The sequence below is a fragment of the Osmia bicornis genome, chromosome 15 (genome assembly GCF_907164935.1).
Source record: "Osmia bicornis bicornis chromosome 15, iOsmBic2.1, whole genome shotgun sequence".
NCBI lineage: Eukaryota > Metazoa > Arthropoda > Insecta > Hymenoptera > Megachilidae > Osmia > Osmia bicornis.
Genome location: NC_060230.1, coordinates 4204557 through 4220919, shown reverse-complemented (window position 1 = coordinate 4220919; position 16363 = coordinate 4204557). Strand labels below are relative to the sequence as shown.

General features: G+C 42.7%; 1 protein-coding gene across 3 annotated transcripts; it reads left to right on the top strand.

The window, feature by feature from the left end:
• The first annotated feature begins 264 nt into the window (after positions 1–264).
• On the top strand, positions 265–13693 carry LOC114877381 (hemicentin-2). Of its 3 annotated transcripts, none has more exons than XM_046289059.1 (12): positions 265–1451; positions 6065–6197; positions 8407–8618; positions 8718–8828; positions 8945–9160; positions 10093–10389; positions 10493–10623; positions 10703–10862; positions 11041–11343; positions 11677–12138; positions 12543–12752; positions 12948–13693. In XM_046289059.1, the coding sequence occupies exons 1-12, from the start codon at positions 1340–1342 to the stop codon at positions 12989–12991; spliced, it is 2391 nt and encodes a 796-aa protein (XP_046145015.1). In that variant the 5' UTR covers positions 265–1339; the 3' UTR covers positions 12992–13693. The 3 variants fall into 3 exon arrangements, with proteins under 3 accessions (XP_046145015.1, XP_046145014.1, XP_046145013.1); XM_046289058.1 differs by having other exon boundaries at positions 6041–6197; positions 11677–12132; XM_046289057.1 differs by having other exon boundaries at positions 6041–6197.
• The last annotated feature ends 2670 nt before the right edge of the window (positions 13694–16363 follow it).

Sequence of the window (16363 nt, the reverse complement as noted above, 5' to 3'; positions counted from 1 at the left end):
ACGAAGTAAACGAGCTTTCAGTTGGTAGATACTCTGGACTTTGCAAGGATTTTGCTCGCGTCATTAGCACCGATGCATACGGGTGCATCTTCGCGCGAACGCGTTAAGACGCGGGTGCATTAGGAGTGCAGCGTGAGTGGTTGGTCGTTAAACGAGCGCGTGTGCGTATGCGTGTGTAAGCGTTGGTGTTCTTGGGGCCGGGTTAAACGGACGTGTGCCTACGGCCTGTGCACGAGGAGGGTGCACTAGGTGGGGGCGACTACACGCGTGTCTTCGGTTTTGGTTTTAGTTCTGTGGCAGTCGCTGCCGACGACGACGATCTTCTCGAACGCGTTCGTTGCTCGTCGGCTTCGTTCATCTTCGATAGATACACTACGACCGCGAGTTGCATACGTTTTCATTTTATTTTTACGGTTTCTGTGTAGTTTCATTGCTTCTTCTTTCCTCGACGATTTTCGAAAGATTCCGAAGCACCTTCCGAGGTGGCGTGGGCGGGAATTTGACGACCAGGTACAACCAAGGCGGAATATCGTTAGATTAGGAACCAGAGATTCGTTTGAAAAATCTAATTAATCCGACTCGGAAAATAGAAGAAGGATCTAGAGACGTGAACGTTGAAATTGTTGCCAGGAAATTCTGACAAGGCGAAAGAAATTGAAGGAGAGAACGACGGACTGTGTTGAAAAGGAAGAAAGAAGGATCCGAGTGTCGCTTAGATGCGAAGAAGAAACGTCGGCTCCTTTCGTCAATCGAAAGATTTTGCTCCGACACGACGTGGTTTGACGAAAAAGGAACTAAAAAGGCGTCTAACGTCGATCAGAAGAATGAAAAAGGAACAGGAGTAGAGGAACGCATGCAAATGTCGAAAGGAAGTCCATAGAAAAGGAACCCTGCGTAACGAATCGCATTGCTAAAGGTTCCTGCACCGACGTTCTTGGAAAGTACAGTACTATCACCATTGAAAGTTGCAAGAGACGTCGAGTGGAGGCGATCTCGCTTGCAAGATATATCAACGGAAATAATAATTAAAAATCAGAGATCGGAGTAATTAAGTTGCAAAGATTGATAAGTTTTGCTTTTTTTCCACGAAAAAGGAAAATTAGCGAGAATGCGTTCCGCGTTATATCTTCACGATGAAGAACCGAAGAGTCGAACAATGTGGTCGATGAATCGCGAGTCGAAATATCACCACGAAGATCGTCGCTGATCGATCTTGGCATAAAAGACGTTCTTGAAAGAACGTAGATCGTGAACGATCGAATGTCCCTGAGGCGAGAAGCAGACGTGGCGGTGGTTCGCGCGTCAACTCGAACACCTGATTCACGCCTGCCGGTTCGAGATGCGGTGCACGTCGGGGCACGTGTTTCTGACAAGTTTGATACTACTGATATTACCTCGAGCACGTCGAGCAGATGCAGCTACCGTGGATTCGGTTGAATTTCAAAACAAAGGTGAGTTGTTTCAAAATTTCTTTGTTTTATCCCCCCAAAAAAACATATCATTCTTGTACGATAAAGTGTTAACTGATATTTCGTCAGTATCGCGTGAATATACCACGGACTTTCCGTTAGGTAATTAACGCAAGAAGTTTGTTTTGAATACGAGTTGCTCGTTCTATACTCCATGCATACAGTAACCCATTATGAGAAGCGGTAGGAAATTTATTTCGGACCGGAACGAGCACACTGACCTCGGCCCGATTTAAATAAGTTAAAAGTTTGATGGTTACGCGTAGATCGACAGTAGCCGGAAGTGTTTAAATAAACCATCGCGAACGCTTTACACCCGCACGATTTATATTTAGAAGTAAACATCACCGAGTGTTGCGATATTTCGAATCCCCATCGATCTTGACTATCTTGAGAGATAATTTAATCGAGCCAAGCGAAAAGTATCGATTAAACCGGTGAAGCGATCGTATCCTGACAGCCAACGAGTTAAGTCTCGGACGACACGTCGGATGCTCCGGAAGTGACACTAGAAATGAATGCAGGAGGATTAATAGAATGCGAATTTTAACGTGTCACGTGTGAACAAGTTTGCGGAAGATCGAACGGTTTACTTATGATAGAATAAGCCTCTTTATTTACGTTTATCTTGTATCAAAGTGTCCATGGAATTATTAATTCAATGAAAAGATAGAAAGTTCCATAGAGAATTTACCAAGGTGTATTTTAGTCGACGGGCTGCTTACGAAGCGAAAGAATTTGCGCGATTTATTTTCGGCGCCGTAAAAAGGCGCCGCTTCATTTTGATCCCTCTAGGCATCTGTCACGGTCAGCTCTCTCGGTGGTGCGGTTAATTTTCGAAATTTATGAAAAGCCATAGGAACATTCTAGGATCTTTCAAGTATAATCCTTGAGCGCGCAAACTTTTGTCCCTCAGGAACGAGCGGTATATTCGGCTTAATAGATTCGTCAAAGTAAAAACAGAGGCATATGATACGGCACTTCAATAAAGCTAATTAATATCTTAATTATCACGAAAGATATCATTCTTTCTTATCTATTTGCATTCATTTCTTACAACCTTCTCGTCATAAGTATGACAAATGTTTATAACATTTGTGTCCTGCATAAATTCCTGGTTTCCGCGCAGAAACAAAAATGGCCAGTTTTTAACATCCCTTACTTACAACGGAGCAAATAACTTCTGCCCCCTTTTATAAAAATGTAAATTACCTCGGTTAGAACAAAGAGATTACCCTAGAAAGTTAGGAGACACTTGGAAAGGAAAAATAGAACAGGATGATTTTCTGCAACGTGGAGAGAAAATATGTGCGTTAAGGGGTTAAGGTTCCTCTTTCAAGGGAGTAGAGTGTAGAGGAATGCGTCGAGCGTCGTTTATAGCTTTCAACCGAGCGGACGCCCGAAACAGAGCACTCAAAGTTCGAAGGAATTCAAGGAGAACCGTTCGACGTGTTTCGAATTCCGTTCGAAATGTATATAGTATATAATATATACATACATATTATCGTTCATTCGAATAATAAACTCGTCGAGGATTTCTTTATTCGAAGAAAAATATTTGGGGAAGAAAACGTAAATACAATGTCGACTCACTTGGCGATCCATCATCGCTCCTGTAGGTATCGCGGTGATCTTTACATTGTTTGTTTTACGGTAAACGTCAGCTGAAACGAGCCTACCTCTGAAAGCAACACTTTCTGCGAAACGAAAGCACATAAAGAGGCCCCGACGCTTTCTCTTCCTCTGAACATCGTCGCGACGTTTTCTTTTCTCTCGCTAATTGCGCTACAAATTTTCTCACGAACCAAACTCAAAGTACTCGAATCTTACCCGGCACGCTTTCAGCAAACGGATCAAAGGATTTCACGAAACGGAGGGGAATAATCGGGATTGAAAATTTGAAACTTTTAAAGGCATCGAACGAAGATCGAGCAACTTGCGAGAAACTTGCGAGGAACGTATTAATTATGCACGTTTACAGCTATAAATATTATCATGCGAAACTTTCTTTGTATCTACGTACATTTTTAACAATGAGAATCGTGAATATTCTTATTCATGCCACATATTAGGGTGGCGTAAGAAATGACCGTTTAAGGTGAACCAAGTTTGAATAACGAAATGGACGAGCCACATGGGGCTCGATGAAATTACCATAGAGAGTGATCATACAGGGAGACCTTTGTCTCTCGGCAACCCCTAGAAGAGGATAAGCCTGAAAGAGAGCGCTCTCGGAGATAGCAATAGAACATTTGATAATTTCTTGAATATTCTTCGAGCACAATTTAATCCTCGGAGAATTCAAATCACTTTGATTGTATGTATGTGTTCGAATAAAAAAAATTTACAGAAATTTTTCTGAAGTTTAAGATATGTAATAATGTTGTTAAATGTTGCTATCGACTTTTATTCTCGAATAATAATCAAAGTGATTCCTAGCCGATCATTAATAAAAGATAGCTTCGATGTTAAAAATCAATTGGTCGGTCAGTAGTGGGAGGAGTCGTTTGAAATAATTACAGACTCACAGATGAAATATGGAACGATTCGGTTTCGGTTTCGGTTTCAACATCGACAGGCACACCTGGACATCGGTTGAAGAAAATTATTTCAAAATGATTATTCGAGTGATAAATTATCTTCGCGTACTAGGGAACAGTTTAATCTGCAAACAACAAAGTATCCGAAATGTTATATCCCGTTTCTGTTTCAAATAACTTTTTTACGATCTCCAATACGAATTCGAAGACCCGTTTTTAGCCGAAAGGATCTGTCATATTTTAAGTCGAACGTTGGAAGTTAAAATCTATCGTCGTTCATATTTCAGGCGGGTAATCGAAAAAGCCCCGTCTCGAATTCCACGATTTTGAGCGTACGATTGATTTTAACGTCGGCCTTGGATTTTCAATAAGCTCCGGGAACAAGGGAAGCGCTGCGCCGATTCCAAAGCAGCGAGAACAACCGTCGAATCGGGAGCGTAGGTGGTGACAGTTGGAATTTTATTGGAAAACCGAACTTCTTCTGGGGAAGGATAGCAACAGGTGTTGGTAAGGGAAAGTAACATTACGCGAGAATGAAATTTCGCTTTAACTAAAGCGTGATCGGAGAGGAGAGGGTAAGATTAGAAAGAGATAAAGCACACTGTCGACACGAGTTTAATAAAACTGAAAGTAATATCGTGGAATTCGCGTGAACGATCGGCCGATGTTCTTAAAAGACCTACCTCTAAATGATTTCTTTCGATTTATCATGAAGTAAGAAAATTTTATAAGGTACCTTCGGTCTTCGGGTCATTTCAAAATTTCACTCCTGTGGTATTAATTTCCTATGTTTCATTTTCATAAATACACATCAGAAGTTACTTAACAAATTGACTTCGTTTCCGTTCAGTTTAACTGGGATCTAAGTCGTGCAACGGAATGCCATAGAAAATACTCGAATGCGATCGATGTACGAAAACAATGCCCAGGAAATTACGTGACGTTCAAGGGTCTGTTGCAGACAGTAGATAAAGTAGATGGTAATAAAAATTCGTAAATTAATTCCATATTGCGCAGGAGGCATGCGAGTCGCAGACGTAGCTGGCAACTCGTATTTTCATGTTATTCCGCTCGTCATACTTCTAGCTCGTAAATTACTTTAACGGCCATTTTTAGACGGCCGCGAATTCGATTGGCAAAAGATGGATACTGGATCCAGCGAAAAGAGAGGGTAGAGAAAAGGAGGGACACGAAAATAGATGACTCGGCGGAAGCGTGGTTTCCCAACGCGGGAGATATAAAAATACCGGGCTACCCTTCGGCCAACCGGCATTATTTACATAACGATTAACGATTAACGATACCTATGTCCCAGAATTTCTTCATCCCTAAAATCTTAATTGAGACGTAATTACCTATTATTCATCCTCGTGGGTGGTTCACTGCTCGTTCAACGATAATCTCCGCGAGTACCTACTCCCACGAGTTGACGAGCTTTGATCGGTCCTGAAGAATTCACGATGAAAGCAAGATCGATCGAAACGTTAAGGAAAATTACGTAATAGCGGATTCTCGTTTACACGCGTCTGTAGTTATGGCTCCAGCGAACGAACGGTGGCATGAAAGACAAACTAGCTTCGATCGTTCGTCTTTCATCGGCACGTTACGCCAGTCGAACACGAAAAAGCCGGATGAAAAATCAAAAACGACCGACAGAACGAACAGATCGATTATCGCATCGATTTTAATCATTCCTGCCCTCGACAGGGGCGCGAAACGGCGCTGTGCAGCCCGATGCATCATCGCGTATTCATTTGCTGTGACTTAAACTTAGAATCGTCGCGATGCTGTAAAGTTTCTTACCCACGGAGAAAATAGAAACGATATAATCTTGGCTGCACACTACGCACGTGCTTCGGAACCGGTGTTAACGCACACTGTGGTATGCCATTGATAACTCGCTGGTCCTTCTTGGCAGCCGTCTCCTTGTACCACGCTCGATCGCGTTAAGGGTAGCTCGAGAGGTTCGTTAGGAAAAAATTAACGCTTCAATAACCGAAACGTATCCTTTCTCTGGACATTCTTTTCAAGGTTCTACGACTTACGCTCTTACAGCACCACTCAGGCTAGTGTGGGCCAGCGAGGGTGAGGACGTCGAACTGCCATGCGACGTCACTCCGCCAACCCCAACAGACTCCGTGAACATGGTGCTCTGGTTTAAAGATTCTGCCGGGATACCGTTGTACAGGTATGTATGGACCTCGTAGAATTCAATTAGAGTACTATGCAGAGATGAGAGGTTGACGAGCGGAAGGTAATTCACACCTCGAGTACATTATTGGTTGATGCGGTCGCATACTAATCGCGACGCCTGACAAAGAAGGAAAATGAGATTTCCTCTGCCGTCTCGCTGGTCATCTTTCTATCTCTGCACAGTATTGTTCACCGATCGCAAGAAGTCCCATGAGAATAACGCAATCTGATTGGTCACCTGTGCCATCCCGTGAGATTTCTTGTCATCGGTGAACAGTACCTAGCATCAATCCTGTCCTGACGTAGTTCGCACTTTAGGTACCTTAAAATTCAAATAACGATATTTATTCTTCACTCTGAAGAAATAATGAAAGTACAATCGTATTTAGTATTTACCGTTATGCATTATAATACTATATTTTAACTGCGGGAGTATGTTAACGCCGAAGCGGAAATCCACGATGTTCCGCGAGTATCTCGGAAATAGGATTTTTCAGTTGGCAGGAAAAGCAAAGGCGAAGAGAAAACCTGAGGCCACCGTTGGTTTATCTTATTTTCCTTCCCGAGGTGAACGCGTACATTTTCCGTGTCCATTTTGCCTGTTGAACTTCCTGTTTACGGTGCTTTTCACGAGGACCGATTCGTCGAGAAGAATGTCCGCCACGACTGCTCCAACCGAGCGAATGTCGGTCACGCTTAATATTCCCGGATGCCATTGTTCTGACTGAGATCGCGCCTCGAAATTAGAATCGAGCTACGAAATAAGAACCCTCTTTACGGGCACAGCTTCTAATCTATCGTTCGCCATAAAACGATTCGCGATCAATTGCCGAAAATCGACTCGTCATTTTCCTTGGACTTTAATGATTGACAAAGGTTTTTCGTTAGCAGCCTCGTCCAAAATTGGCGCATGTTCTTTTTTTTCTCGCGTAGGTCACGTTCCAAAGGAAAGACGAATTGAGGTAGATCGCGTAACGTAAATAAACGAGAAAAAGAAGAATCGAGCTGTACTCGAGTTGGCAATCGATCGTCAGAAATTCTTAATACCAAAAATAGAACTGCCTATCGATGTTTCGAGCTGACAAACAGTCGTAAACTGTGTATAGGTTTCGGATTCGTTTATTTACGAATGGGAGCAAGTTTGCCCGTAAAATAAAAAGGTTTCGTTCCAGTTAGCTGTTAATTGCAGGACATTGCTTAATAGGGTGGAAATTTTACTCGGAAATGAATAGAGCCTTAGAGTCTTAGAGAGAGGGAAAACCGAGAAGCTTTTTAGGACTTTAGGACCAGGGCTGCTATCCATCAAAGGGCACTCGTAAAAAAATTATATCTACATAGAACAGAGGAAACGAATGACACGCGAGACGAACACGAAGCAGGTGGCTTCGAAAGGTTTACGTTTACGACCAAAGTCGGACTTTCTTTTCGCACCCATAACGTTCTCTTCGCTAGCAATAGAAAAGCATGGGAATCCGTGGGAAGATTCGTTCGATGTTTACATTTTCTATAGCCAAATTAAAAACAAATTTATTTCTGTGATATTCTGAATTCGGCTGGTTTTGAAAGAGAATAAAAGTAATATTTTTCTCGAAAATTAAACTGACCAAACGAGGTTACTCGTTTTCAAAGTTCTTCTCGGAATTAGCGGTTAGAGGAACACTTTCCACGAGCAAAGTGCGACTGGCGCCGCAATTTGGCGGAAATCGTGCGCGAATGTCCGCATCTTTTTCCGTCGTCTTGCTGCGATTTTCTCTTGGACGTTGCGTAACGGTCAAACGTTCGCGGGGAATCTAAATTCGCTGACTGTGCGGCTGCCAACTATCCGTTTTTCTCTCCGCGAATAGACACCCGTGCTAGAGATAGTCGTCGAAACTGGCCAACTGGGGATCCACCGGTGTTTACCAGCATCTTTTTTTCCCCGGAAACGTCAACGTCGCTGGTTCGCTCTTTCGATAGTCGATCGGGCCAAGAATTTCAACCTCCGTACGAATCGACACAGGAAATCTAACCCGGTTACCTCGATTCGTTGATCTTGAGATCCTCTTGGAAAGAAACTATAGTCGTTGCGATGGATGAAAGAAATAGAGAAGAACGAATGACGCGTTAGTTCAGGATCTGCTAGTTGATTTATCGATTAAAATCAATGAAAGAATAATAGACGAACACCGAAGGTACAGTCGCAAAATGCTGGTTCGTGTGCGCAGTTTGGATGCCAGAAGCGGAGATTTACAGTCAGCGATTCACTGGGCGGTCAGCGACGATCTCGGCAAAAGGACATACTTTCAGATCGGCGATGGTCATCGAGCTAAGTTAAAAGTTACCAAAGTCACCTACAAGGACCAAGGAATCTTTAGGTGCAGAGTGGATTTCATCAATTCGCCGACCAGAAATTTTCGTGTGAATCTCACGCTTGTCGGTGAGTACCTTTCCTATCGAACGGCGAAACGGCATTGTTCGATCTGTTCGATCGGATCGATTCGAATTGGTTTCTTTGTTTCTTTCTTTTTTTGCGCAGAGGAGCCGTCAAAACCTGTGATATACGACGCGCAGGGACGAGAAGTAACGGGAGTGGGCGGGCCATTTTTGGAAGGCTACAATCTCGCTTTGACGTGTCAGGTGGCTGGAGGTAAATTTTCTGTCCCTCTTACAAGGATACCTAGTAACCTATTTTTCTCATCGTCGCGTGATCCGTCCTATGAGGAATCGGCAAACTTCTTTTAATCATCCGATCGTTCACCTCAGGAAGACCAAAGCCCATGGTAACGTGGTGGAAGGACGGCAAATTACTGGACGGTGTCGTCGATACGATGTCCATCGAATCGCCCAGCAAATTCACGGTGAACCACCTGTTCATCGATAAAGTGACGCGTTCGTTATGGGGCACGAAGTTGGAGTGCAGAGCTCAATCACCGCCTATGGCATCCCCGATCGTTCGCGAAGTACCTCTAGACATTTATCGTGAGTATCTTGTTATGGCCTCCGCTCGTTCGGCGAAATGTGCGAAAGAAACGGGTGACGGTAATCGCGAGCGTAACATCTGGCGGGAATAAAATAGAACGAAGATTCGCCCGCGTTCTTCAAGGTCGTTTCTTTGAATCCTAACACGCGCTGAAGAGGAGGAACAAGTTACTTCTCCGCTGGTCCACGCGTTCTTTTCCTCGTCATTGATTTTGTACACGCGTAGGCGTAATCGAGAGAAAACTATTCCCTAAAGATCTACGATCTTTCTGGCAAAAAATTGTTAAAAAGGACGAGTCCCTTAAGCAGGTTCGTCGCGGCAAAAATAACGAATAGAGGGACAGCCACGTGCTCGCCATCCGAACCGCGCGTATTTTTACTTTCAACGACAATTCCACGAAATACGACCGTCAAAGGGGTTAAGGAGGTCCGCGCGAAATCGTTGGAATTCATCTCGTTTCCGCCGCGGGTCACTCGCTCTGACTATATTTAAATTTCTTTCTTCTTCGTCGACGTCTAAAACGCAGGACATTCGAATGAAGGATGTTTCTTGCAGCGCAGGATGTACGGTACCGCACCGGAATACAGTGTTACTTCTCTAACTACCATTGCGGTCTTATCCTTATTGTTAGTTAAAGAATTTCTATTAGAAGAATTTTATGAAGAATGCGTTATCGGCCGACCCGATTCTTTACGACGTTTTCAATCCTTTCGCTGCCACGTGTTTGAACAAAAAACGAAACTGGCTGAGAGCAAGTATCAGAACTAGATGAGTTTTTTCTCCGGACGAGAAGCATACTTCCTAGGATACCACGTGTGTCCCGAATTACTTCTCACCCTCTTATTTCAATTAATTAACCGTCCTCGTAATTCGTCGGAGTGTAATTAAACAGACAACCGATTGGCAGAAGAAAATATGGTTCGTTTCGCAGTGAAACCGGCGGTGGTGAAGATCATTTTGAGCGACGATCAGATTTACGCTGGCAGACCGATCGCGGCCCGTTGCGAAACTTGGGGAAGCTCTCCGGCGGCCAGGATCGTTTGGAGGCTAGCTGGACAGGTGATCGGCGAACCGAACGTGTCCACTACCCAGAGAAGCAATTCCACGGTCAGCAAGCTGGCTCTGGCTTTAGGAAAGCACGACGACGGCAAGGAATTAACGTGCAGAGCCGAGAATCCCAGGTTTCCTGGCGGAGTACTCGAACAAACGAAAGTACTCAGCGTCGCTTGTGAGTCCTTTTCCCTGATCGTCCCGCGATAAATCGTCTCGAAACGCGGCTGAAGGATATCCTACTCGATCCTACATCCTCTTCGTTCGCTTTCTGCATTTAGACGCGCCCATCGTAGATGTTCACCTAGCTACCGGATACGTGTTGGACACTTTAAGAGAGGAGGACGATCTCAAGTTGGTTTGCAACGTGGAAAGTAACCCACCACCGAGCAGGGTCATCTGGTACTTCAACGTAAGAAACTTTCCGATATTCTTCTTTCTCGTTGAAACTATTATGACGGTACGAAGAAAGTATACTTACGATGTTTCAGGATACTCGATTGGAACACGACGTGGCTGGAGGTACGCTGATAGCCACGAACACGTTAACTTTAAGGACACTGACTCTGGCCCATGCGGGCGTCTATTCGTGCGCTGCGATCAATTCTGTGGGCGAGGGTCACAGTCCACCGATCTTCATTCGTATGAAGTGTAAGTTGTGGTATGGAAATTTTGAACCGATTTCGAAAAGGAGGAGGAATTTTTTTTATTCTATTTCTTCTTACGATTTATTCATTACCAAGTTCGCCAAACCGCGAATCGTTTATTCGGGTATTTTTAATCTAGGAATCGTAGAATCGTAGAGAAATGAAAATTCTTTTCCCGACAGATGCACCAAGATGCAAGGTGGGTTACGAGCGTCGCGAGATCACAGCCGGTCGCCGTGAAACGGTGTCGTTACGCTGCGAGGTTGACGCGGTCCCAACGGACGCGGTGAGATTCTCTTGGACGTACAACGGGACACGGGGCGACGTGTTGCCGATGCCAAACTCGAGAGTACAGAATAACGGGCTGGTTAGCGTTCTGGAGTACACCCCTTCCGCTGACACCGATTTCGGTACTCTAGCTTGCTGGGCGAGCAACAGTGTCGGCAGACAAAGAACGCCCTGTGTATTCAACATCGTGCCAGGCAGTACGTGTATGCCCTTCGCTACTAGAATAGATTCGATTGAATGACTGACAGGAAAGACAGGAAAAAAAAACAGAAATGTTTGAAATTTCATTCCTCGCGTGATAGATTGTTTTTTAACGAGTTTTATAAATTTTTTTTATAACGTTCAGTTTCAGTTTAACCCGTTATTTAAATTGCGAAGATAAAAAGAATTTGATGGTACACGATTGAAAAAATGAAAGACACCGCATGTGTGCCCACCTTTTCACGCGACAGTGAAATCTCTTTCTCTCCCGTACGTTACGAAAATAGCTAGCTACCGTTTTCTGACAGAGTAAATGTTACGATTCCCAGAGCCACCGCAACCGCCGCTCGACTGTTCCCTGCACAACGAGACCAGTTCGCTGGAAGTGAATTGTGTCCCTGGCGCGGATGGCGGTTCCCCGCAGTACTTTTTGCTGGAAGTTCGAGGCGTCCCGAAGAGCCCTGGCCTGGTTCAGGTGAATTCACCGACCCTCCACGCACCCCAGAGCGATCAGGGAACGGTCGGAGAGGTGCCGGCTATATATCAGGAGAGGAATCCGTCGCCTAATTTTCAGCTACACGGCCTCGAACCCGGATTCGATTACACTTTGTACGTTTACGCGGTGAACGGACGCGGAAGAAGCGAACCGGCGTTGTTGGAACACGTCAGGGTCGTGGAACCGATAGGCGGAAAGATCGAAAGGAACGGTCTGTTTCTTGAAGACCTGAAGAAGGCGCTACCCTCGGCTACCTCGGAGAACATGATCATCGTGATCGCCTTAACAGGTACAGGTAATCGATGTTACCTGCCTCTGTTTTTCTTCTATATTCTATATGTAGGATAATTGGATCGAGTGAGGTGCGAAAAAAGAATGTTTAGATCGAGTGACAGTTCTTTTCAATCAAGATGCATGCGTGATGAGAGTGATATCGGGATCGAAAGTTGGCACGTGGCAAGAATGTGCGAATGCGTGTACGAATCGGTAATCGAATGTGAGAGCGAAGCAAGACTGAAGGATTGTAAGAGCGAATGTCAAAGCGAAATACATATAAAAAGACTACTTGAAAATCTGCTCGCTTTTCTTTTGTCAATTTGATGAACTACCAGTATTTAATTTGGAATCAACAAACTGTAGAATAAACGATAATAACGTGTCCCTACCGAGCGTGGTAAGAAAGGAGATTTTTGATTGAAGGTGCGGTTGCTTTGATCCTGGTCGGTATCGGAGTGATCATCGGGCTGGCTATCTGCAGGAGAAGGACCAGCACTCCCGTCAAAGACGGTCCGGATGATTTCACAACCCCCAGCTACGTTTCAGCTCAAAGGATCGAGCCAAGGATCAGATACTCTGGTGATAGCAGACGTTCTCAAAGGGCGAGCCTGTACGTCGAGGAAAATCGAAACGGTAAAGCGCTCTTCTAGCTGACAATATATTTAACGCGCTGACCGACCGCTGGGTCAGCTGTGATCGGCATTTTCAATTTGTTGCTCCGCGTTTTAGGTACCGGTCATTCGAAATGCTATCCATTTATTAAATAGTTTTAAACACTGTGAAAAACCTGTCGAAAAGATTTACTTCAAATACATTTTTCGTTTCCAGAGCCGGATCTTCTACAGAGGGTAGAAATCGACTTGCACGAATAAGTTTCACCGCTACTTCGCTCTGTAAATTTAGAAGTGATACTTTTGATATTCGTCCTTTTGTACTATACATCGTGTAGATATTAAGCCGGGCAAAAATCCGTAATCCGGATAAAATAGACGTAAGACGTAGTTTGATAAACTTTGAAAAATAAGAACCTATCGCATCGCGATGCGTACGATCGTACACTATTTCCAGAATTCCTGTACCTGTACTTTACGATCGTATCTAATTTTAAGTGTGTATTATATAAAAGATCGGATAAACTAAACGACCTTCTGGTCGTTATTTATTACATTCAGCGGCATTTTCTACGCGAGCAAGTAACAAATCAAGTATTATACAAATAAAGCGTAGCTAATTTATCTTAACCCTTTTCTTGCGACATTCATTAATCCGTAGCAAAATTTTATCAAATCATTTATTCTTTATTATAATACCTTACCAATCGATAGCTGTACGTACAAAATGAACCAACCTAACGCAACGAAAAGGGTTAACCGATGCTTTAGCTAAAACCTATCGATAGGTGTAACGATATTCGTAGAAAATGTTGTACAGTTATTTTTACAATTGTAAACGTAAGTTTCGATTTACTTCTGATAAGATTTTCGAGAAATTGAAACGCTTATACAACGTTGTATATAACATAGAAAATTAGCTGGTTGTATTATTAGTGAAAAGGCATTGAAATAAAATGTTCACATGGTTCCTTCGTTTGTGATTTGCAACATACTCGTGTCATACGTTTCAGCAGAGAAAGAAAAGTTCTTCTATTTTTCCATGAAGAATTCAAAAGCTTTTTGACATCTGATGTTTCCTACCTATCGAATGAGAAAAGGTGACGCGTTTGGAAAACACTTTTGTAGAATATGTTCAAAGAGATCGTGGGATGATACCGTCGGTTACGTAGAGTCAATGGAGTTTGATCAAAAACAAACCGTATATTGTTTGGCGCGAGACTCTCTGCTTTTCGTAATAAAGAGCTGACCTGTTAATCAAACTTTCCAACTTTGTGTACACTATCTGGCCGAAGGCGCTCGCGAAACTACCAGACAAATGGAATAGCCAACGAAAACATCCTACCTATTGTATACAATTGCTTGGATTATTTGTGCATCGAACGTTTGCACGGATTCAGTTTCAAACAGACACGAATTGACGAGCACACATTCACTTAAGTTAAGATACGTTTGCACGCGACAATAAATCCCGACCTTTTACTAGAATGTTACCGAGGAAAATTTGAAATTGATCAATTGCTACGAGATTCTAGGGTATCTATATTTTGCTGTATGATCGATGGGAAATTTTCACGCGAAACGCGACTCGTTATACGATTGGAAATTTTCACGGTTTCACGGGTTGCGCTTGAATCGAGACAGGCGAATCTGTAAAGCGATTAATGGAAACGACGTTAATGCTAATTGAATTTTTCCTGTAATTGGTTGTCGCGCGACGGCAACTAATTCAACGAAAATAGAATATCTGTCGCGATCGACGACACGATTATCGCGACGCTGATGAAGTTTCAGCTAATCGGTCGTCGACGTTCGTTTCTGCCGCGTCGGATCGCGTCGATTGCTATGAATGCAAAGCATCATTTTCCAATCGTGTGGTCCTTTGTTGACCAATGCAGGATTTTTAACCATTCCGCGACTTCCAACGAGCCACATACCAGCCGCATTTACATGTAAATCAACGAGGCGCTTATACACTATCGTTCAAAAGTATTATATTTCATATCTTAGGTCATATGTACGCTCGACGAAACAGAAAACAGGATAAAATATAAAATAGACGATCGTTTGAGCTTGGCTTTATCGAATTATGAGTTTTAGGAAAAAAAAAATATATATATGGTGCCATTTAAAAAAGGTGAAATTCACCTGGATTTGTCACTGTACTGCACATTTTACTTATAAAAGTACTTATACCTACACAAGTTTAAAGCGATAATTATGTTTCTCTAATTACTAGAAACAAGTTGGAATTTATTCGAACTAACCGCGACGTACGATCGCATACTTTTGAACGGTAGTGTAATCGCGCCTCGTAATGCTTAATATAAATTGCAACCTGTCTGCCAAGCTGCGTGTTGCCAGGTAATTGGGATCGAGCTTGTATTTGCGGGCGTTATAATTTGTAAATTTTCCACCCCTTTTCTCTCTGTCCTCCCCTGTGGCGCACACGCGCCTAATTCCGTCCGTAATTATTGCTCGCTATATTTACGCGGGATTACGCGTAAATAACGAAACAAACGGGACGCGATTGAACTTTCTCTTGCTGCCGCTGTATTGTTCGTCAAAGCTGTTCAATGATGCACTTTTTTCTCCATAAAGTTCGATAATCCTCTCTTTGGAATTTAATGCGGGAAAATATTCATATGCGATGCAATACAAGTATTATTATAGAATAAACGTACGATTATTTGATTGCATAATGTAAATTGCGTTCGCTAATAATTTATGCAAAAGTTGATCCTCATTTATCGATAAAGAAGAAAAGCAGCTTCTTTGTCGCATCTAACAAACGAGACACAAAAAAGATGAAAATCTCTATTTTCCATTATAAAATGTCTTTGACTTTAAAACGCAATCTATTCATTCGCCAATAACTGAGTTTATTACCCTGATAATAAAGATCGCTGTAATGGGAATACCGATAGAAAAAGCCGAAGGAAAATCGATCGCTTTTCATCGTCTACCGTGAAATTCATCTTTTATCGAGAAGAATAAAAACGATTCTCACAACAGAGACAAGAAAATCCCTTTCAATTTCCATTATGAGGCGTCTTTAATTTCAATCGAAATCTTCCTTTGTCAATAAAAAAACTTATTATCCGCGTAATATGGAAAACTAATAAATTTTATTATAAATGTATTACACACGCGCGTAATCGGATTAAAGGACCATCATGAAATTTTCCATTAAATATGTTCGTTCACAATATTCCGTATAAAATTTATCATCCCCGATTGTGCGTTAATCGTAGAGTTACCTTACCACGGTGCTAGAGCTCAGATTCTCTCTCATTAACGTATTTGCACTACTATCTATCGATAGCACTCATCATCACGCTTTTTATTAAAGAAAATGGTCAATCATTCGATAGCGCAGAAGTTTCATCGATGATATAATACAAAGGGGATGAAAATTATGAAGCACCTCTTCAATTTCAAACTGAATCTTCTTTCATCAATAATAAAGTTTATTACCATATCTCGTTAATCACGGTAATATGAAAAGCAATAAATTCTGCAATACAGATTAGTGCATTTAAAAACTGAAACGCATAAAGATGATAATAATAATCATGGCCGATAGAACAGTTTCGCCTTTTTTCTTTTTCTTTTTTCCTTTTATCTAAAAGA

Coding starts and splice junctions, on each gene's coding strand:
- LOC114877381 (XM_046289057.1), top strand. CDS start 1,340: ATGCGGTGCACGTCGGGGCACGTGTTTCTGACAAGTTTGATACTACTG. Junction 10,390..10,492: donor GAAAGTACTCAGCGTCGCTT/GTGAGTCCTTTT, acceptor TTCTGCATTTAG/ACGCGCCCATCGTAGATGTT. Junction 10,624..10,702: donor GGGTCATCTGGTACTTCAAC/GTAAGAAACTTT, acceptor ACGATGTTTCAG/GATACTCGATTGGAACACGA.